The 23,078-nt window shown below is 47.9% G+C and overlaps 2 protein-coding genes across 2 annotated transcripts; one reads left to right on the top strand and one right to left on the bottom strand.

Annotated features, from left to right (window-relative positions):
• The first annotated feature begins 1,059 nt into the window (after positions 1 to 1,059).
• Positions 1,060 to 9,512, top strand: OGG1 (8-oxoguanine DNA glycosylase). The gene is made up of 6 exons (XM_042781650.1): positions 1,060 to 1,166; positions 1,469 to 1,716; positions 2,860 to 3,039; positions 4,805 to 4,986; positions 7,333 to 7,382; positions 9,503 to 9,512. Exons 1-6 carry the CDS (start codon positions 1,060 to 1,062, stop codon positions 9,510 to 9,512), a joined length of 777 nt encoding a protein of 258 aa, XP_042637584.1.
• On the bottom strand, positions 8,132 to 17,233 carry CAMK1 (calcium/calmodulin dependent protein kinase I). The gene is made up of 11 exons (XM_007945831.2): positions 17,151 to 17,233; positions 15,112 to 15,243; positions 13,823 to 13,897; positions 13,546 to 13,684; positions 12,402 to 12,528; positions 12,232 to 12,307; positions 11,045 to 11,157; positions 9,914 to 9,992; positions 9,733 to 9,820; positions 8,324 to 8,441; positions 8,132 to 8,214 (listed from the first exon to the last, which is right to left on the bottom strand). Exons 1-11 carry the CDS (start codon positions 17,231 to 17,233, stop codon positions 8,132 to 8,134), a joined length of 1,113 nt encoding a protein of 370 aa, XP_007944022.1.
• Between the last annotated feature and the right edge of the window lie 5,845 nt (positions 17,234 to 23,078).

The following is a 23,078-nucleotide window of genomic DNA, read 5'->3' as shown; positions in this document are numbered from 1 at the left end:
CAGGGCCACACATTTTTCCTGGGGACTTAAAACCAAGGCTCAAAGTAAAGAGCTGCTTGCCTGGGCCCGGCCCCAGAGGAAGCCCCTACACAGGCCCCATTTAACGTACGAGTGTGATTCCCAGAAGAGACAGGCCTCTGAAGATCTGTCTATGGAGGCAGACTAAGCAAGCTTATCAGGTGAGCGCTGAGGGCAGAATCCTCAGGAGAGACGCCGTGGAGACGCTTCACGTGGAGACGCTTCACGAGCACTCCGAGGGGACGAAGCTGTGTTTGTGTCCAATTCTTGAAGACGCTTCATGAGAGAGGCGCACTGAGAGCAAATATCTGAGATCGAAGACTCACTAGGTGGAGAAAGGCTGAGGCCTTACAGAACGGACTGGGAGCAGGGCTTGCCCTGAGGACCTACATTCCTTGAAGGATCGAAGGCGCACAATCTGCTCGCGGTCCTCTGGGATTCGGTGACAGGACACTCTAGGGGGCCGAGTGCAGACGACTCCGAGGCGGAAAGACCAATAGCGGACAGCAAGCCCAAAAACCGCCAACCGCTTAGGCGTCTGGGAAAGGCCGGCACGTTCACCCCCACGCCCTATGACTCGTTGGCGCTTCTCACTGCCTCCTCGGATTGGCTACCTCTGGATCAAATAGGCGGGGCTTGAATAGTATTTCCGGTAAAAGCTAAGCCCATGGCGAAGGCGAAAAAGTGCGCTTTTACTCGCTTCCGATAGTCTGGGGAGGTCAAATGACCGTGGTGCGCGCTCGGAGGCCATGGGAGGCGGGGCATGGAAACGTAAAGAAGGTTGGAACCAGTACGCCAGGAATGCTGGAAGCTGGGGAAAAGAGGTGGGAAAAAAGCTGGAGGGGCGGGGCTTTCGGGGGCCTGCAAGGAGTGGAGGAATGAAATTTAACTGGGCGGGGCCTTGAGTTGGGCGAGGCCGTAGGGGCGGGTCATGTGTGGGCGGGGTCCTAGGGTGGCCAGTTCCTCCAGTTCTAAGAGGGCGGGGCCGTTAGGAGTCGGAGCCTTGTGAGTGAATGTGTCCATTCACTTCTGCCCAGTAGCATGGGTCATCGTACTCTAGCCTCCACCCCTGCCCTCTGGGCCTCCATCCCCTGTCCACGTTCTGAGTTGCGCCTGGACCTGGTTCTGGCTTCTGGACAGTCCTTCCGGTGAGTGACTGCACCTGGGAGCCCCTCCTCTGGAACCCTGGATCCTGGCTTTTCCTGGAGTGTGCAAAGGAATGTTGGGGGTGGTGAGAAACCTCAGTGTGCAAACGAGAAAACAGGCACTTTGCTTTAGAAAGTAGAGATAATAAGCTTTTGAACAGTGTTGTGCGGATTAAGAGAGAACCAATGTACTTTTATTTTGCAATTAGTAAATTAATTTTGTAAATGGAATGGATGTTAGATGGGAGGGAAAGGAAAAGATGCTAGAAGGGAAACTGAGTACTAGGGTTGTGCCTGGGGCTCAGGTGGAGAGAGCAAAGCCCTGCGCACTGGAGTGGCGTGCTGGGGGACCAAGTATGGACATTGACCCAGACGGAGGAGCACCTCTACTGTACGGTGTACCGAGGGAACAAGAGCCAGGTCGGCAAGCCTACGCTAGAGGAGCTACAGGCTGTACGCCGGTACTTCCAGTTGGATGTCAGTCTGGCTCAACTGTATTACCATTGGGGTTCTGTGGACCCCCACTTCCAAGAGATGGCCCAGAAATTCCAAGGTGAGTACAGGACCTAGGCGAGCATTGGGGTTCTTATACTTTGGTCAAACTACTTCTGTGACTCAGTTTTCCCATCTGTAAAACGAAGATTGATGGGGCAATGGTGATTGGTTCAGTGATAGAATTCCCGCCTTCTATGTGGGAGGTTCATTTCGGTGAGTGCATCTTAAGTGCAGCCACCACTCTTCCGACAGTGGAAATGTGCATGTTGCTATGATGCTGAACAGGTGTCAGCAGAGTTTCCAGACTAAGACAGACTAGCCAATGAAAACCCTGTGGTTCACAGTCGTCAGATCTGCAGCCAGTCATGAGGATGGCTCATGAATAGGCAGCATTTTGATCCATTGTGCTGGAGCTTGCCATGGTTGGGGGTTGACTCATTAGCTAGCAACAACAAAATGGAGATTAAACCTACCTGTTAGTATTTTATGAGGATGTAAAGTGCTTAGAATAGTGCTTGGCACATATTAACTACTATTATTATTACTACTGTTACTCTGCTGATCACCATAGTGGAGGGACTAATCTACTGAACCAAATCCCAACTGTGTAACCTAGAGCAGGTAGCTCATTCATTCTTCAAATATTAACAGAGCATCCGCTATATGACTACAGATACAGCAATGATCAAAACAGCCATAAATCCCTGCTTTGTGCTTATATTGGGCTTCTTCATCTGTGGAATGGCATGAATATCCAGACCTCACAACATGCTATGAAGAATGAGAGAGGTCTGGTGTTGCTTTCTCTAACAGTGAACCCACTGCCATCTGACTCATAGCGACCTGACAAGTCATTCTGACTCATAGTGACCCTATAAGGCAGAGTAGAACTGCCCCATAGGGTTTCCAAGGCTGTAAATCTTGGATTACAAGATTGTAATCCCTAAATCCCTTTGATTTCAGGCAGCAGACTGCTTCATCTTTCTCCTGCACAGTGACTGGTGGATTTGAACCACCGACCTTTTGGTTAGCAGCCCATTGCCTTAACCACTGCACCACCAGAGCTCCTTTACTTCTCTGACAAAACTGTCCCTCATTTCCTGGGATTCCCTTGGAGCCTTGGTGCCTAGGATTTTTGGGTGGGAAGAGACTACTCCCAATAGCAGGTGTTTCTCCTACTTCCTACCTTTCTGTCCCTTAGGAGTACGGCTTCTACGGCAGGACCCCATCGAGTGTCTTTTCTCCTTCATCTGTTCCTCCAATAACAATATCACTCGTATCACTGGCATGGTGGAGCGGCTCTGCCAGGCCTTTGGACCTCAACTCATCCAGCTCGATGATGTCACCTACCATGGCTTCCCCAGCTTGCAGGCTCTGGCTGGTGAGTGGGTGGGTCCCTTGCTCCATGGCCCACCATCAGCTTTCCTTGCTCACCATCTCTCACCTCAGAGCTTCCCACCTACCCAAAACTGCTATCATCCAGAATCACCCTGCCTATTCTGGTCAGCTCCAGTTACACCTCATCTTCACAATTTTTCCCTAAAATGCTAGTAACTCGTTAATCTGTGATTTGGGCCCCATGGTTCAATGCTTATCAGAAAAAAAAAAAAAAACATTACCAACATCCATATACAATATACCGTGTGTAGTGCAAAATTAAGAATATGGGCCCTGGAGACAAACTGCTTGGCTTGAATACTAACTCTGCTACTTGACTGCTATGTGACCTTGAAGGAGCTCTGGTTGCATAGTGCCTAAGGCACTTGACTGCTAACCAGAAGGCTGGAGGTTCAAACCCAGCAGCCACTCCTCGGAAGGAAGGTTGGGCAATCTACTTCTGTAGTGATGTTGCCTTTCGGAAACCCAAGGAGGGGTCACTATGTGTCGGGTCCGACTTGACAGTATATAATAACAACAACAACATGTGACCTTGAACACATTATTTAGCCTCCATGTACCTCAGTTTTTTCATCTGTGAAATGGGATAATAGCTCCTATTAGTGTCCAGAGTTGTCATGAAGGTCATATAAAAGAATGCACATATTGTACCTAGCACAGCATGTGGCATGTGGGAAAAATGTAGCAATTTCAAGCTGCCATCTTTGTAGCAAACCTAGCAATTCTGTATCCAAGAACACACATGTTCTTCACAGCAGCCTGGTGAGGCAAGTATTCTACAGAAGCAAGTAAATCAGTTGACAGATGTGAGACCCAAGCAAGGGGAAATGCTGAGGACTGCATAGCAAAAAGACAGCCTGTCTCAGGGAAAGAACATGGTTTTGCTGCCTGCAAACCCAGTCATGAGTCTGAGCCCCCATCTTTGTTGTTGTTGTTGTTATGTGTCCTTGAGTCAAACCCGACTCATAGCAACCCCTCCTTGGGTTTCCGAGGCAGTATCACTATGGAAGTAGATTGCCTAACCTTCCTTCTGAGGAGTGGCTGGTGGGTTTGAATGGCCAGCCTTCTGGTTAGCAGTCATGTGCCTTAGACACTATGCTACCAGAGCTCCTAGCCCCCATCTTAGTAGTTATAAGATCTCAAGTTATAAGATCACTTCTCTAAGCTTCTCGTTTGTAGAGTAGAGATAAGTATTTCTCTCTGGGGGCATTTTGGGGTAGAATTAAGCAACTGTGAGGCAGTGTAGTGCACAGGCATTGGTGTCCTAGAGCGGGGTACAAGATCCCATCTCCAACATGTCCTTTCTTGAGCAAATTCCTTAACCTCTTCTAAGCCCTCATTTTCTCTATGAAATGGGAAACACAACAGTGTTATTCTTAGGATCCTTGAGAAAAGTAAGCATTCACAAACCTAAAGCACTTTGCCCATGTATAACATCTAGCACCTGATAATGGAAACTGCTGTTGTTGTTATTACTTTAGATCATGGGTATGAAAGCTCTTTGTAAAGGGTAAAAGCTTAACTGGGGAGCTCCTCATGGCAGCAAGTCCTCCGGGCCCTGCTCCAGTGCCCAGCTCACAGTACATGCTCAGAAAACACCTGTTGCAGATCCCAAGCTTTAGCCCTTCCCTTTGCACATACAAGTGTCCACTGTCTCCCAAGGTGCTTAGAAAAAGCATTTCTGTGGGAGACAGGACAGGGAAAATGTGAGGATGCCTGACTTCTCCTTTCCTTCCCAATCTCCACAGGACCCAAGGTGGAGGCCCACCTCCGGAAGCTGGGCCTGGGGTACCGTGCCCGCTACGTGAGTGCCAGTGCCCGAGCTATCCTGGAAGAACAGGGTGGGCTGCCCTGGCTGCAGCAGCTGCGTGAGGCCCCCTACGAGGATGCCCACAAGGCCCTCTGCACCCTGCCTGGGGTGGGCACCAAGGTGATGCTCCAGATGTGAGAGCTGCCTTCACCACCCACACTGAGTAGAGATGGGGCAGGCCTGAGAGCTGGGTAGAGGCTTTGCTTCTGGAAACAGAAAAGGAAGGAGATAGGCCACAAGAACATGTTTTAATAAAGAAGAATAGCAGAGTGCTAGAAGGGTATTGAATGCATTTTAGAAAGGCCATTTATTCAGATGAATATATATCCTGGTGTCTCTGGTGGCACAGTGCCTAAGGCATTTGACTGCTAACCAGAAGGTCGATGGTTCAAACCCACCAGCTGCTCTATGGAAGGAAGATGGTGCAATCTACTTCCATAAAGATTTACCACTATAGAAACTCAGTCACTATGAGTCAGAACTGACTCAACGGTAGTGGGTAAATATGTATGCAGAAATGTTCAAATAGGAATTGCAGGAAGATTAATAATGATTATCTTTAGAGAGAGATATGATGTTTCTACTTTTCATTTTATTTTTTTCTTTAATTTACATGTACAGAGTACTTAGAAAACTTGTTTAATGTCAAGTTATCTTGCAATTGGTATATGATTGAGAATTTAGCATCTGTTATTTTTTCTTTTTACTTCCCTATAATTTAAAAAATGAATTATTCTTTAAAGAAAATTTTAATGGGTTCTCTATGACTTTGGACAAGTCATTTCACCTTTCAGAGCCTCAATTGTCTGTAAAATGGATGGGCAAATACCTTTGTCCTAGGTTATGTGGAGAGCTCAGCTCACATAGGTGCTCACTCAGTAGCAGATGTCATCATAGCTTTTTTAAAAGTTATTAATAGATAGTGTATATTGATTGAAGGAATCTTCAAGTAGTACAAATACTTAACACACTGAACTGCTGACCAAAAGCTTGCAGGTTCACATCTACCCAGAGGTGCCTTGGAAGAAAGGCCTGGCAATCTAACTTCAAAAAATCAGCCATTGAAAACCCTATGTACAACAATTACTATATATTAAAATTAAGAGGAAAAAAAAAAGGACAGACTTGCTGCTTAGGCTAATTATGTACAACCAAAAACCTTATGAGATTTGGTTTCTTGGTTTGGTGGTTTAGTATCATGGTTTCATGGGACATCCCAGTTGATTAGCCTAATAACATGTTTAGTGCTTCTTTTCTACCTCCTAGCTCAATGTGTAGTGCCTGGGTTCGTAAAAGCTTGTAAGCACCCATCCAAAGCACAATTGGTCTATCTCTATTCACCTGGAACAACAGAGAAAGGGGACTCAGGAATAAAAAGGAGGAAATGGAATGAATGGCTAACCGCCTCCGTGAACAACTGCCTTATTTGCTATGAGACCAGAACTGTATGGTGCTCGGCTACCATCACTGAACAGTTTGATCAGAGATCCCATAGAAAAATCCCGATCAAAAAAGGGAAAATGTAGAACAGATTTTTAAAATTCTCACGGACTCTCAACTTTCTGAAGCCATAAAGGTTGGGTGATCCCCTGAAATTACTGCCCTGAAATAATCTATAAACCCTAAACCAAAAATACCCCTGAAATCTTCTTAAAACCAAGCAATAGTTTACTTAGCTTAACTTGTAAAAAATTTCTGCCTTGAGCATTATGCTTTTGTGAGAACTATGTATCTATATGGGATCGTATTGATGACAACAACTCTAGATAAGGACCTTAGGGAGCACTGAATTTATGTAAATGGGGGGAAGAACAGCTCAGAAAATGAGGTTGCACACCTCAAAGAATGTGGTCAGTGTCACTAAATAGTACATGTAGAAACTGTTGTGGTGTATGTTTTGCTGTTTATATTCAACAACAACAAAATTAATAAATTATAAATTAAAAAAACCCTATGGAGTAGTTTTATTCTGACACACATGGGGTTGCCATGAGTCAGAACTGACTCAATAGCAAGTGATTTTTCATATTGGTTAAGAATGTGGAATAATAATAACCTCAGAGTGGAGGAAGAAGCAGCTGGTGCTTAGGGATAAAAGCAGGATGCTGGCTGGATCCTGCCACTCAGCCTCAGTGGCTAACTCTGTATCTGTCAAAGGTGGCTGACTGCATCTGCCTGATGGCCCTAGACAAGCCTCAGGCTGTGCCTGTGGACGTCCATATGTGGCAGATCGCCCAATGTGACTACAGCTGGCACCCCACCACAAGCCAAGCCAAGACTCTGGGCCCCCTGGCCAACAAGGAACTGGGTGAGGACAGAAGAGTGGGATGTTGGGACTGGCAGTGGGGTTGAGGTGGGACAAACCTCTCACCTTCTTGGTTACCTCTTCTTAAATCCCATATTATCTGTATGTGAGGAGCAGGGAGAAAGGCACCAATTAATTTAGATTTATCACTTCTGGTTTAGGAAACTTCTTCCGGAGTCTATGGGGACCTTATGCTGGCTGGGCCCAAGCGGTGAGTGTACCCAGGTTCCCCTTGCCTTCCACCCATTAATCCAGACCCCATAGGATTTATCCTCCAGACTTGAATAAGTAGACTATTCTAGCAACTCAACCCTGATCCCTATGGACTCTTCTACCACCATGTAGTGACCCTAAAGGACCAGCCACCCAGACCTGACCCAGTCCCAGTTGATTCTTATTGCCCCTGGCCCTGTTTCCCATGGGCTCTTCTACCTCCTCACACTGCCACCAGCCCTGACCCCAGTATACCTCCCTCCCCACATTAACTCCTTGCCCCTACAGGTGTTGTTCTGTGCCGAACTGCGCCGATCCCACCATACTCAGAAGCCACCAGTAAAGCGTAGAAAGACGTCCAAAGGGCCAGAAGATTAAGTGGAGGCACTGGACAATGGAATCCCCAAACACTTTTCTTCATTGGTCTCCCTCTTCCCACCCAGGCGCATGTTGGAGAGAGGGCTCCCTACAGCTACCTCAGAGTCCAGGTACCCCCAAATCAAGCAGTCAGTTTGCACAACAGGGTTTGGTGGGGGCTGTCTGGAGAGAGAGAGCTACCTATGGTTTTATCCTCTTCCCTTTATTACAAGAAGGAACAATAAAATAGAAACATTTGTATGGAAAATGCAGTGGAGGGAAGGGAATGGGAGGTGGTGGGGCAGGATAACTCCCCAGTCAAGAAGGGAAGGGGAGCAGACTGTCCCCCAATCCTTCCCAGGCAGGGGATCCTGACCCTAGCTCCAGGGCCTAGAGTTGGGGGGGCAGTGTAGGGGCAAGTTCTGGACCTGGCTCCACACAGCAGTCTCGACAGCAGCAGCCAGCCGCCGACCCTAGTACAAGAAGAGAAAACAGAGTTGGCTGCAGGGACAGACCCTTTGCTCCAGCCTGGGTGCCTCTGCATGGACTACCCAGGTCCTCCCACAGAGCCCCAGTCCTCACCCCCAGCTGCCAGTGGCAGCAGCTCCCCATGGCTCGGCATCTGTCCCTGCCCCTCCTGGCTGGTGCCCAACTGCAGCTTCCTCATGTGCCGCACCACAGCTGTGGCGTTGAAGGCTTGCTGTGGGGAGAGAGGGAAGAGGGGGCTTTTGAGTGAGTGGGGGATCATGGGGCACGGGCTGACAGTGGGATTAGGGCAGTGCTTCTGTTATTTTTATTCAGGGGTTTACTGATCCCCTAAGACCCTACAAGCCTCTCTACAAGGCTTTAGTAAATTATATTCAATCATATTATGTATTTGAACATACATAAAAATATTTCTAAACAGATACATAACTGTATAATTAATTCATATTTATACATAATAGCAAACATACAGCATTAACTGTCAGGCACTGCTCTAAGCATTTTATGTAATAATTTATTTAATCTTCACAAGACTCTTTGAGGTAAGCACTATTAGTATTACCATTTTCAAAGGAGGAAATTGAGACACAGAGGTTAAATAACTTGCCCAGGTGTGGGTGTGTGTGTGTGTGTACCTTTTTCTGTTCAACATATTCCACAGGTCCCTCAAATCACTATGTCCAAATCTAAAACCATCCTCCTGAGTTCTGTCTGTCCCTGGGGTCTCCAATCCTGTAACTACTTTCTGTGACTAGTTCTTGACATCTCTTCCTCTCTCCACCAATATCCGTTCCATCATCACATCTTGTCAGTTCTACCTCCTTGATAGTCAACCACTGTTCTCTATTCCTGTTGCTACTGCTTGGTCTAAGCTCCTATTGATACTGCCTCCTACTGGGTCTCCTAGTCTCCACTCCATGGCACTCTGCATCCTGAGAGCCCTTTCAACAGGGAAATGCCTGATTTAAATCCTTTTTGGGCTCCTCAGCTCCCCAGGATCAATACATTGTTCTCCTGTGGCATTCAAGGACCTGAATGGCCAGGCCCTTGCCAGCCTGTGTAGCCTCGGTTCCTGCCCCTCACCCCCTTATCTCCTCCATTCAAGCAGGCTCAGCACTTGTACTTCTGAATGTCCTCACTTTCTTGACCCTGGCCCTGTGCACACTTGTTCTCTCTGCCTCACATATTATCCTGCTTTCCTTGGCTAATTCCTACTCAACTATTAGGTCTGATCTTACATACCACCACCTGTATGACTCTTCCTGGACCTCTTAGCCTTGATTAGATGCCCCCTTAAGAATTATAGACTATTCTCCCTCTAGATTTGGAGGGCAGGGATCATCTGGAATGGAATAGGTATCTGTGTTTGGTGAATGAATAAGGGCCTTCAGTCAGCATCTCTGAGCAGTTACTGTGTGCCCAAATTGGTGCTAGGTGTGTGTAATCTGTGGCCTGGATGGAGGGTCAGGGGAGTCTGGAACCCAGGATTAAGGACGTGGTCTCACCTTCCATTTGCTCTTGGCAAAGTTCTTCTTGATCTGCTCGCTCACTGACTGATGGATATTCTTATCTAGAGCCGTATCCCCTGCAATCCTAGGATGGGGTATGTGGAGGGGCCTGTGAGAGGCAAAAGCAGGTCTGGGATCCCAGGCCCCACCCTCACCTGCATCTTGTGGGAACTCTCACCATGGGTGCTGCAAGGCCTGCTCACAGGTGAACCTCTTCTCTGGATCCTTCTCCATCAAGTGCCGGATAAAATCTTTGGCTGAACCCCCAAGACAAAGCAAGGACAGGATGGGGTGCCTGTGGGCACCTCCAAGACAGAGCCCACCCCCTCAGGTCTGCCCTGGCATCAAAGCAAGACAGGAGGCCAGATTTGTCCATGTACTGCCCATCTCATCTGTACTCTTTTCTCTGAGCCCCTATCGCTAAACTCAGCCCTTCAAGCTCTCTCCTTTCTCCTTTAAGAAACCTTGTTCTTAAAGCTCAAAATCATTTGGAAAAAAAAAAAAAAATACCAGGCTTACTGTTCCTATAGAAACTGATGAAACCCCCAAGACTCTGGCCCTCATCACCCCTTAGGCCTGGAATTGAACTAGCTCCTGAGGCTTCCAGCCAAATAGGCGTATGAGGTGAACATTTACACCAGGTAGGTACACTCCTTAGAACAATCAACCATAGCAGATCAGAAGGGCAGCATTTGCACAGGGAGGGAGCTCAAGGGGCAGGAATGGATAGGAAAGAAGGACACAGGGAAGAGGTAACCATAGGGAGAAAGTGGGAAGAAAGTGGTTACACTATGGGGATTCAATCAATGTCATGAGACAAAATAGATATGAACTGTTGTATGGAAAATTAATTTGCTCTATAAACTTTGGCCCAAATCACAATAAATAGTAAAATTATCATTAACAGTATTTATGATAACCAAATGGTAAAAACAATCTAAATAAATGCTCAAAGATGGGGAGAAGGAAAATTTGTTCTTAGAAAAGATGTATAAATGATTAATAGCTTCACAGTTTGCTTCCTAATAGGGGCACAGAAGGAGGGATGAAAATGTGGTGGTGTTTCAGGCATTAGGATGGCAGTAGGGGGAGGTCTTTTCAAAAACATGTTTAAAAAAAAAAATGTTCAAAGGATGGATGAATGTATGCCTACAAGTGTCTCAAGCTGGGGCCAGGTAGAAGGAAACCCCTGAGTGGGATGTCTGGGCCTGAAGCCAGCTCTTAGACTGGGCCAGGGGACCTGGACAGTGGGGAGAAGATGAAGGCACCAGAAGCAGGGCCCTGGGGAGGAAGGCAAAGCCTTACATACCGGAGTCCGAGATGTCGTCCCAGTAAGGAGAGTCAAACTCATATTCGGCCTTCAAAATCTGTTCGAAGAGTTTGGCATCATTCTCGTCATAGAAGGGGGGGTAACCACAGAGCCTGGCAGGGAGAAACCGTCCTCATTTCTACATTCACTGCACCTACTGCCTCTGGGATGGAGCTGTAGGGCGATCCTGGGAGTTAGGCAGGACCCACAGGAAGGAATGCCCCCTTTTACAAAGGAGGTAACTAGCCATCTCTGCCTTGCTCACTCCTGTCCTGCTACACTGGCCTCCTTTCTGTTCCTTGAACATACCCTGATCTTTCCCTCCTCAGGGCCTTTCTAAATCATTCTTCCCCCCGACCGTGAACAGCTGGTTCCCTCACTTCATTCAGGATGCCACACAAATCTCACCTCCTCGGAGGCCTTCCTGAACTTTTCATCTAAAATGGCATCCATCCCCATTTCCCACCCCTGCTTGATTTTTCTTCATGGCACTTTTTACCACCTAATTTATTTACTTGTTTATTGTCTGTTTCCCCTATTTGAATATCAGCTTCCTGAGGGCAGGCCTTTGCCTTTTTTGTTCTCTGCTAAATCCCCAGTACTTAACACAGTGTTTGAAACAAAAAAAAAAAAAAAAACAAACAGTTGCCCACAAGTTGTTTCTGACTCATGATGTCTCCAGGTCTGTCAGAGTAGAACTGTGCTCCACAGGGTTTTCAATGGCTGATTTTACTGAAATGAATGACCAGGACTTTCTTCCAAGATGCCTCTGGGTGGGCTTACTCCTGTAACTTTTCAGTTAAGGGCCATTTGTACCATACATAGACCCTACCTGAAGCATAAAAACAAAAAACCAAACTCATTGCCATCGAATTGATTACAACTGATAGCAACCCTTTTGGGTTTCTGAGGCGGTAAATCTTATGGAAGTCTTCCTTCTGCAGAGTGGCTGGTGGGTTTGAACCGCCAGCTTTCTGGTTAGCAGTCAAATGCCTTATGCACTATACAATTAGAGAGTTCCTGAAGCATAGTAGGTGCTAGCTATTGAAGGTAGTAATTAAGTAATGAACTGGTAGATAAAAATCTGCAGGGAAGGAAGAAAGAAAAGGCACAGGAAAGGAAGAAAGGAAAGTAGGGGAGAGGACCACTCTGGAGTCACACTCCCCAGTGGCCAAGCCCTCACTCACAGGATGTAGGCGATGACCCCTATGGACCAGCAATCCACAGCCTTGCTGTAGGGCTTCTGGGCTAGGACCTCAGGGGCTGTGGAGGGAAGGGGACATGGTGCTGACAAATCTCTGCCCTGCAGTGCCTGGTTCCATCCCTGCCCTTGGTCCCAGCCCAGGGCCCTTCTCACCCACGTATCCCGGGGTTCCACAGGCAGTGGAGAGTACACTGCCTGGGTCCTCCATCTTGGAGAGGCCAAAGTCAGAGATCATGATCTTGGAGTCTTCATCCAGGCTGTAATACAGCAGATTCTCTGGCTTGGAGGACAAGAGGGAGAAGAAGGAGCAGTCAGAGGTGGCCAGAGGCTGAGAGAACCTTCTGGTTCCCTAAGCACACCTTGAGAAACAATGCCTCCCACAAAGCCACAAAGCTTCATGGCTGCCATCTTGGCTAGGGGCACAAGAATCTCAAGGAAGGTCTCAAGGAGGTTTAAAGTTTCAGAAAGGACAAGGGCCTCATGAGGTAGGGGACAAAATTTTCTGTAAACCTCAGGTGTGTATCATGAAGCTGAAAAGACATAATCTTTCCACTATGTGCCATACTCTTTCTTAGTGCTTGATTTCACTTTGTCCTTACCACATCCATGCTAGATCAGTCTGGGTAATCCCATTTTACAGTTGAAGAAACTGAGGCTTGAGAGCAAAGTGACTTGCCCAAGAACCCACAGTTGGAAAATAGCAGGCCAAAATTCAAACCTAGATCCGTCTGAGCCCAGTGTTCTCCTAGACTAGACTGAGATGTGCTGAAAATGTGAAACCCCTCATCAGCTGTGAATAGTAGGAGTTTAGTGAGTCCTGGTTTCTTTATTCTCTTTTTGTCCCATCCACATTTTCTACAAAGTAGAACTTTTATTATCAGAAAAAGACATAAAACATTATTTGGATGAAAGAGCAGCAGAAATCACTTTTGTGTTCATTTTAGTGTCCTAACTGAAACTAGAAGGAGCTCTGGTAGCATAGTGCCTAAGGTACTTGACTGCTAACCAGAAGGCTGGTGGTTCAAGCCCATCAGCCACTCCTCGGAAGGAAGGTTGGGCAATCTACTTCTGTAGTGATACTGCCTCGGCAACCCAAGGAGGGGTCGCTATGAGTCGGGTCCTACTCGACGGCACACAACGACGACAACTGAAACTAGGGGAGGTAGTTTAGGGAATACAAGGTCCGTATTGCAGATGGGAAAGTGAGGCTCAGCGAGGGACGAAAGTTGCCCAAGGCCATACAGTGAGGATGCCTGGGCCCTGGGTGCCCCGCCTACCACATACCCTCACATCCCACCTTGAGATCCCTGTGTACGATGCCCAGGTCATGCAGGTACTTGACGGCATCCAGCACCTGGAAGATGAGGCGGCTGGCATCCCTCTCTGTGTAGAAGCCTTTCTCCACGATGCGGTCAAACAGCTCCCCACCCGACACCCTGCAGCCGAGTATAAGGCAGTCTGCCCAAGGGAGTAGGGCTGGAGAGACCAGGTCCTCCAGGCTGGGGGATGCAAAGAGGCCAGGGAAAGGGCAGCAGGAAGAAGTGTGACCAAGGGGCATAGGCAGGGCAACTCACAGCTGCATGATGAGGTAGAGATGGCCCCTACTTTCATAGATGTCATCCAGGGCTACAATGTTGGGGTGCTTGATCCTGGAAACAGAAATGAGGTGGCTCAGAGTTAAGGAAAGCTCAGTCAGCTCCCCAGCCTCGCTTCCCACTGCCTGCAAATCTGAGCAGGACAAACCAAAAATCTTGAAAAGGAAAAGCTGCTTTGCCACGATTTGTTGTAATTTATCAGGAGGCAAGAGAGCAGATGGGTAAATACTGGGCTTTAGCGTCGGATAGAACAGGGTTCAAAGCCTGCCTCTACCACATGCCACTGGGGACAAAAATTTCCTTCTTATCACTACTGATCAATACATGAATTTTAAAAATTTTCTCTGTCTCCGAGTTTGTTGGCCTCCCCAACCAGGTCAGCTCCATGGGACCAGGACCTTGCTTACCATTGTTCCCTCCCCCATTGTGCTCAATAATATGTGTTGAATGGAATGTAACCTCTCTGAACCTCAGTGTCTTCATCTATAAAATGAAGCCAATGACAGTACTTCCTCCAAAGAGTTGGGGTGAGGATCACATGAATCAATGCAGGTTAAGTGCTTGGCACAGGGCCTGGCACGTGGTAAATGCTCAATAAGTGAACCGATCGTGGTGACTGATGTTGATGAGGAGGAAGGCTCTGCTCTGCCACAAACTTGCAGCAGTTAGTTGGGTAACTCTCTTGCCCTCTCTGGGCTTCAGTTTTCTCCCCTGGAAAGTGGCAATGATCATTTCTTTCCTGCCCATCTCTCTGCCCAAAGTGGTTGGAAGGCCTCAGGGAGAGACTTGGAAGTGAAGATTTTCTGTAAGCTTCCCAGTGAAGGCCAGGAAGTTTATATCAACTTGAGCATTTCAAAATACCAGTTGGTTGTTGACTTGGTCACAGGGTCAGCAGACCGGCATTTTTTAACTTCCTGAGTGACTAATATGTGGGGGAACTTGAAATAGGTCTAGAGATAACACTAGCTTTATACATGGGTTCAGTCATGTTCAAGGAGTGACCTTTAGACCTGATAGGACAGATTAAACCACTGTAAATAGCACTTATATCTCAACCACATCTGTCATGTTAGTTCTTGTGCTAGGCCCTTGAAATAAAGGACCTTTATACTCCCCAAAACCCTGCCAAGTAGTCATTGTTAACCCTATTTTATAACTAAGCAATTTAGGTTCAGAGAGGTTAAATAATTCTGAAGCAGAGGGGGAAGAGGGTGGGTGGGGTCAGTGCAGTGTCAAATGGGGCAAGGGACAGGCTGTGGCCCACATACTTGTGCAGGACAGCAATCTCATTCTCCATGCTGCCCTCCTTGCCCTCCAGGGCCTTCTTGGCAATGCATTTGATGGCCACCAGCTTCTGAGTCCTCTTATCTTCTGCCAGGATTACCTCAGAGAAGGCCCCCCTGCAGGAAAAGGGAATTCCTGAGGTAGAAAACTGGAACCCCTGCTTCCCTCCAGCCTCTCCTCTATCCCCTAAGGGTCATGTGACCACCCCTGGACCAAGGAGGTGGGATGACTCTCTCCCAACCACTCATGTACCTCTGGCTCTAGAAGTGGTCACATGACCCATGTCTGGCCAATCAGAGCTGTCTCTCCCTTGGCCACAGTAACCAGCACTTTGAGAATGAGGTGTTTTTTTCTTGCCAGCCTGATAGTAGGTATGCTTGGAACTTCAGGAGAGCCTGCTTGAGTATAAAGCCCATACAAAGGAAATCAAAGCTGAGAAATGGTCAAAGCTAATTTCCTGGTAGCATCATATAAGCCCCTGGATCTAGCCATCCCTGAAGTCTTCGCCTGACCTTTCTGATTCTATGCACAATTGATTAATTCCTTTTCCTGCTAAAGCCAATTTGAATCTGGCTGATTTAACACCATTAGAACCTTGAAGAACCATTAGCATCATCTGGGAGCTTTTTAAAAATGCAGAATCTCAGGTCTTCCCTCAGACCTACTAAATCAGAATCTGCATTTTAACAAACTCCTCAAATGATGTGTATGCACATTAAAGTTTGAGAAGCAGTGCTTTAGAAAAGACACTTAGAAAGGAAGAAATAAAGTCATTTACACTAAAGTTCACTGAGTAAATTGGGTTTACTATGGTATTCTTTCTATGGCTGTTTGTTTTCCTTGGGAGAACAAGAAGCATACGCCAAAGAAAAATATGTCTCATGGTAAAATTTCAATCATCAGGAATAACTAGTGACTGTAATAGCCTCATCACTAGTTCATAGTCTTGTCCCTCTCCAATTTATCTTCTATCCTGTGGCTAGAGTGACCTGACTATCCTGAACTGCAAACCTGAAAAGTCTTTGTCTTCCAATAGCTCATGGGGTAAAGTCCAGTCTTGGTAGTCTAGTTTTCAAGGCCCTGTATGGCTATTCCCTTCTTTTCTCCAGCCTCTTCTTTCACTTTTCCCCAAACTTCTGATTTTAAGCCCTACCAGGCTCCTTACCTCTTTTCACACATACCATGCCTCTGAGCCTCTGCTGATTTGTCTAGAATGCTCTTAAGACCTCTGGTAGCATAGTGCCTAAGGCACTTGACTGCTAACCAGAAAGCTGGTGGTTCAAACCCACTAGCCACTCCTCAGAAGGAAAGTTAGGCAATCTACTTCCCTAGTGATACCGCCTTGGAAACCCAAGGAGGGGTCGCTATGAGTCGGGTCTGACTCAACGGCACATAACAACAGAATGCTCTTCTCCGTCTCTGACAAGTATCCTCCCACTCATCCTTCAGTCCCCAGCATCAGTGCCCACTCTCCCAGGCAGAAGCCACAGCCACCTCTCAGCTGTACAAAATCCTCAGCCCCAATCTTAATTGGAGCACTGAACACATACTGTTGTCATTTTCCATGGGTCTGTCTCCCCCAAGTGTCTGGGATCCACTTGTGGGACAGAGATCAGGTTTGAGTTATTTTTGGATTCCCAGCACTGTGCACAGAGCCATGCTCAGCCTCATTTCCCAAACCTCGGCCGGGAGCCCCTCAAAGGTAGACTCTTCATTCTCCCCCACTCCCCCTTCCCTTCAGTGGGAACCCAGAGCTGCAGCAAGAGCAGCCACTGTCCCACCTACTGACAGACAGAAGTGAGAAGCCAAGGCCAGCCTGGGCCACAGCGAGGCTGCCACAAGGCCTGTGCTGTAGGAAACAGGAAGCAGTGATCAACTGACCAGAGGAAGCATCACTCTAGACACAGTCAACTCAGCCATCCAGACCCAGGAGTGAGGACATCCCAAATCCCCTTCCTACCACCAGGCCATCTCAAGGACAGCTTCCCTTCTCTCCTGCCCTGAGACCTGAAGGGTCACTCACGTGCCCAGAATATCACGGAAGTCGTAAATGTCTCTAATGTCCTCCGCTTGCTTCCAGCTGGGAGCTTCCACTGCCCCCGGCATGGCCCACTGCGCACTGGCCACAGCCAGGACTCCTGGGAAGAAGAATGGAGGATGGGAACTCAGTGGGGTTCAGTCCTCTCTGTGGGAACTTACTGGGGGGCTCCTGCAGTCATTCAGCATGCATTTAGTCACTCCTTGATTCAATCATTCCACAAAGTCACTTAACAAACACTTATTTGTTCACTAGTCATTTGTTCATTCAACATCCTTTATGGCTGAAGCAAAATTCTTCATTCAACAAAGGCATTCATTCATTCATTTATTCTGCTCATTTCCCTGTTTCTCTCTTTCCAAATCCAAGCCCTTAGAGGAGACCTGATCTCTGGAAAGACAGCAGAGAAGACTCCAGAGGCACTTGTACAAGTGTACAGTCTGGGAGGATACCCCTTCCCCAGAACCAGCAATGTCCCAGCCCCACCCTGGGAATTTCTGGGGTGTCTTCTTCCCTGCCGCCCCCTCAACCACTCGGAAATCAGGTTTCCGGCAGCCTGGGCTTCCAGCAATATCTCAGCCACATTTTAAAATAGCTCCTTCTGCACTGTTACCACAGCAACAACAGCCACAGCTGGAGCTCCCCAGGCTTCCTTCTACCCCATGTCCCTCCTGACTCCCCATCTAGGTCCAGGCAGCCTGAGAAATGGTCCCACGAAACCTTTTCCCTCCTGGCCCTGACTCATTCTAATCCAACCTGGACCTTCCCCCACTGAGGCCTGTGTCTCATCCAGTAGGAGAGGTGGGGATTATCTCCCCATTTATCAGAAGAATGGGGAGCCTGAGGTTGAAGACAGGTAGGGGCTAGGTCCAGAGTTCCCCAAATGAGCCCCAGCTGGGGCTCCAGTTAAGCTTGCTGAGGGCAAAGCCTATGAAGAGGGCTTCCTTCAGGGGGTCTTTCCAATTTTAAGCCAGGTTGGGGCTCATTAGAACACAGCTTCCCAACTCCATACCAGGCCCATAGAGGATGAGGCCAAAACAAAGCCTAGTGTGCTGTGTGATCTCAGGGAAGGTGCTTTCTCTCTCTGTTTCCTCTGAGGGAAACTGAGGGGAAGGTGCCCTGACAAGAGCCCTTGGTGTGAAATCCCACCCCTTGGGTGGGACCCTGTTACAAGAGGGACCTGGCCACCAATCCCAGGAGCAGAAACTTCTGGGAAAAGAGACTTGGTAGTGAGCTCTAAAGGCACAGTCTTAAACTTGCTGAAGGCCTGGCACATAAGCCTCTCACAGTTCCACACATGTCCCTACACCCAGACATCCCCCACCAAGCCCCACCCACACCCCTGAACCCAGACATCTGTCCCCAGAGCCAGCACACCCTATATCCAAATAAACACCCTGAGGCCTACTCATACGTGTATACCCAGACATCAGCACACATTTCCACACACATACTGCCCCACATATCCTTACAGACATCCAGATCCTCACCCTGACTCTCTTATGCCTCAAAACGCACATCTACACACCTGGACAAGATGACACCTCAACAAATTGACACCCAGACACATACACCTGTACACCAGATACCCCAGATTCACCCACACTTTACACCCTCCAGTTCCTATATCTCCAACTTACCATATACCTATGACTCCAAACATCCTTAGCAATTATACCCCACTCCCCAACTCTTGAGTTATTGCCCTTACAGCCACATGCCTTTACTTCTCAGCACACACAATACCTGGACACATCCCCAGACATCCCCACCCATAAGAATATCCTGACACACCAACCCACTGCACCTCCATATCTGATCCACATCACCCTCTTAAAGACAATAGTACATGCCAACATGCCCCCCCCCACATTTACCTCCAATTGCCCATGGCCTTCCACATTCAAGCGCAGTTGAAGACACACACACACAAACACACACACCTCCCACCCTCCTCTATTACCCGCCTAGTTTCCCACGGCCCGCCAGGCACCTGCTGGGCCTAGGGCAGAGTTGGAGAAGAAAGGCCCAGTCATGTCCATCCACGGTCCTGCCTGCCTGAGCACCCCTCCCATCCCTGGGGGAGGGCTTTCAGAGGCGAGGGGATCCAGCTGTCCCCCTCAGCGCCCGGCGGCGCGGGCGGGGCTGCCTCAGCCCAGGGCTGTACCTGCGGCTGCCCCGCCGCGGGGCTGGCTGGGAGGCCCGAGGTGGCTGGCGCCGAGCTCCGGCCGCGGTCCGCCGCCGCTGAGCGCCTAGCCCGCCCTCCAGTTCTCTCGCTGGGGCTCGACTCGGGCTTGGCTGGCTCCCCCCTCCCGCCAGCCCGCGGCTCTGATGTCAATGGGGGAGGAGCCTGTGGCGGAGGGAACTGGGTTGGATGGCGTGGCGCTGCTCCCCTCTAGGGAAGGGACCCGCGTGGGACCCCTTGATCGTGGTCAAACCCTTGGTGAAAGCTTCCCCTCCTTCGTTCTCCGGCAGGGCTCCCATTTCACAGAGGGGACAACTGAGGCCCAGAGAAATGAAGGGTTCCAAATCAGTGGCGGGGTAGGATTCGAACTCAGGTCTGTCTGATGGAAGAGGCTGGCCAATTTCACCCTGTAGCTCGTGGATTCCAGACCAGTTCTGGGAGTCACCTTAAGGCTCCCGGGGCTTCGTCTCCCCTCCCTCCTGCGTTCAGAAGAGAATTAGACCTGCAGAAAGGTTCGGGAGACTGGGGGTGGGGGGGTGGGGGGCCGCGGTTCCGAGGAGGTAGTAGGGAAAGGGCGGGGCAAGAGTAGGTGATGAAGAGTCGTAGCACTCGTAGAGTGCGAGCTCCATCCAAACCCCATTTAACAAGAAAAACTGACACCCGAGGTCCCTCAGTGAGGCAGAACCCAGGCTCCAATCCCTGACACCTGCCCCTCTGAGCGGTGTGGTGCTCAGAGGTTCTGGGGCTGGGAGGGATGAGCCAGGTGGGGTGGGGTGGTGGTAAATCAAGAGAAAACAGGCCAAGGAGAACCCAAGTGCCACGTGAGTAAGCAGGCGCCCGGGGCTGATGGCTGGGGGCCAGGTGGAAGAAGGGGGGAGCGCCAAGCTGGCTCCCGAGGAGGCAGGCAGGAAGCCAAGAGACCTGACCCAGGTCCTTTTGCGCAAATCCTTCCCTGGGAAGAAATTCGGCACCGGATAGGAAGTGGGAGAGCAGCTCAGAGGATCTGGCGCTGGGGTTAGACTGCCAGCTGGAGGTGCTGCCCGGACCCCCACTCCATCGACTTTCTAGTGCCACTCCCCACTCTAGAATTACTGCGTTTTCTAGTTGAAGATGTCATGAAGACAATTCTTACCCCCACTCATTTCCAACTGCTTTTCTCTCCCTTAAGGAGTTGTAGTGACGCAATGGTTAAGGCAGCCGATTGCTAACCAAAAGATCTGCGGTTTTAAACCAACCGCTGTGTATATGTGGGGTGGGGGGAGATGAGGCAGTCTTTCTATAAAGATTTATAGCCTTGGAAATCCTATGGGCAGTTCTACTCCACCATGTAGGGTCACTGAGGGCAATAGGTTTGGGTTTTGTTTTTGCCCTCCCTTATCACGGCTCTACGTGAGAGGTTGGTCAATTTATTATGCCCATTTTACAAATGACAGAGGAAGAGGGGCTGAGGTTAGTTCGGTGGCTTTGGAATCTGACTAGCGTGTGTTACCTCTCTGGGCCTCATTTCTTCATCTGAAATAAGGGAATATTGATGCCTGCCTCATAGAATTTTCCTGAGAATTACATAAGGTAATGGATGTGAACTGCCTGAAACACAGTAGGAGCACAAAACATGAGAGCTAGATTTAGTGTAAAATGAGGATCAAAAAAGGGACCTGACTTGGCCAGAGGCAGAGGGCCAAGGGATAATTTCCCTCCCTCACATCTCAGTATCTGAGACTCCCCTAAGGAACTAAGGGGCAATGTCCCTTTTCCAAATCTCAGTACCTCAATTTCCCAGTCCAAAAAAAAAAAAAAAAAGACATTTGACTGCTAACCAGAAGCCTGGCGGTTCAAACCCACCGGCCACTGCCCAGAAGGAAGGTTGGGCAATCTACTTCTGTAGTGATATCCCCTTGGAAACCCAAGGAGGGGTCACTGTGAGTCAGCCCTGATTCCATGGCAGCCGTTTTTTGTTTTTTGTTTTTTGTTTTTTAGGCCCAAGGCTGAGCTGCTACTCTCCCTTCCACCTACCCAATATACACATAGAGCTGGGGGTAGTTTCACAACAAATTCCTGTTTCTCTCATTGACAATATTCCCAAAATGAAGATGGTATCAGCTCATCTGAGGACTTGGACAAATTTTATGCTCTAGTTTTTCAAAAAAGATTTTTTTTTAAATTGCTGAAAAATACACAGAGTACATACCAATTCAACAACTTCTACATGTACAATTCATTGTCATTGATTACATTCTTCATGCTGTACAGTGATTCACACTCTCCTTTTCCTCTTCCCCTTTACCCCCTAAATTTTCTATATTTGGAGTTGCTGATATCAGCTTGATCCCATACAGATAATTCTTTAAAAGAGCATAATGCTCAAGTCAGATATTCTTTATTAATTAAGCTAAATTATTGTTTAGTTTAAAAAAGACTTAATGGGGTATTTTTGTTATAAGGTTTAGAGATTATCTCAGGGCAAGTTTGAGGGGTTCATCCAGGCTCAGTTGCTCCAGAAAGTCTGGATTCCATGAGAATTTTGAACCCTCTTCTGCATTTTCCCCCTTTCGATCAGGATTTTTCTATAGAATCTTTCCTCAAAATGTTCAGTAATGGTAATCAAGCACCATCCAGCTCCTCTGATCTCATGGCAAAGGAGGCAGATGTTCATGGAGGCAATTAGCCACATTATGCTCTGTTTTAGTTTATGTCTGCTTTGAGCATGTCTAAGGGCACTCTGGTGGTGTAGTGTCTAAAGTATTTGACTGCTAACCAGAAGGCTAGTGGTTCAAACCCACCAGCCACTCCTTGGAAGGAAGATTGAGCAATCTACTTCCATAGTGATAACTGCCTCAGAAACCCAAGGAGGGGTCACTATGAGTTGAATCCGACTCCACGGCAGTGGTTGGTTGGTTGGATACAGTATACACACTTCTCCCTACAGCCTCTGAGCATAGTTCAAGGTACAAATCAAAAATGAGTCAGGAAAGTCAGTTATGTGTAGAAAAAAAGGGATAACCCACCCTGTTTTTCTAAGATTAGAGAAAATGGAAGACATCACAAATGAAAAGATGGACAGTTTATTAAGAAAATATAAAAAAAATTCTTCAACTTCTGTTGCTGAAGAAAAAAGCAAATTTGTTATAAATTGAATTGTATCCCCCCAAAATAAGTGTTTTAAATTCAAACCCCTATACTTGTAGATGGGAGCTCTGGTAGCATAGTGCCTAAAGCACTTGACTGCTAACCAGGAAGCTGGCGGTTCAAACCAACCAGCCACTCTTCAGAAGGAAGGTTGGGCAATCTACTTCCGTAGTGACACTGCCTTGGAAACCCAAGTAGGGGTCGCTATGAGTCAGGGCTGACTCAACAGGCACATAACAACAACAACAACAACATACTTGTAGATATAATCCCATTTGGAAATAGGGTTTTCTTTGTTATGTTAATGAGGCCAGGTAAGTATGGTTTGCTTTAAGCCAATCACCTTTGAAATATAAAGTGAGCAAATTAGGCATAGAGAAGCAATCAGAGATGGGGGGTGATAGATGCCATGTCCAGGAAGATTGCCACAGAACACAGAAACAAAACCTGAAAAGATACAAGGATCTTCCTCCAGAGCTGACAGAGAGAAAGACTTCCTCTAGAGCCGGCACCCTGAATTCGGACTTGTAGATTTCTAAACTATAAGAGAATAAATTTATCTGTTAAAGCTTGTGCTGTTTCTGTTATAGCTGCACTAGATA

Source organism: Orycteropus afer, unplaced genomic scaffold (genome assembly GCF_000298275.1).
Source record: "Orycteropus afer afer isolate SDZICR_OR568_19922 unplaced genomic scaffold, OryAfe1.0 scaffold00144, whole genome shotgun sequence".
NCBI classification, from domain to species: Eukaryota; Metazoa; Chordata; class Mammalia; order Tubulidentata; family Orycteropodidae; genus Orycteropus; species Orycteropus afer.
This window is presented reverse-complemented; position numbering and strand designations above follow the sequence as displayed.

Excerpts from the sequence above, each read along its gene's own strand:
- OGG1 (XM_042781650.1), top strand. The coding sequence starts at position 1,060 with ATGGGTCATCGTACTCTAGCCTCCACCCCTGCCCTCTGGGCCTCCATC. Across the intron at positions 1,167-1,468 it reads GCTTCTGGACAGTCCTTCCG|GTGGAGAGAGCAAAGCCCTG; the intron begins GTGAGTGACTGC and ends CCTGGGGCTCAG. Across the intron at positions 4,987-7,332 it reads TGCCTGGGGTGGGCACCAAG|GAAACTTCTTCCGGAGTCTA; the intron begins GTGATGCTCCAG and ends CTTCTGGTTTAG.
- CAMK1 (XM_007945831.2), bottom strand. The coding sequence starts at position 17,233 with ATGCCGGGGGCAGTGGAAGCTCCCAGCTGGAAGCAAGCGGAGGACATT. Across the intron at positions 13,685-13,822 it reads CTCTACCTCATCATGCAGCT|GGTGTCGGGTGGGGAGCTGT; the intron begins GTGAGTTGCCCT and ends ACTCGGCTGCAG. Across the intron at positions 9,821-9,913 it reads CAGGCCTTGCAGCACCCATG|GATTGCAGGGGATACGGCTC; the intron begins GTGAGAGTTCCC and ends ACCCCATCCTAG.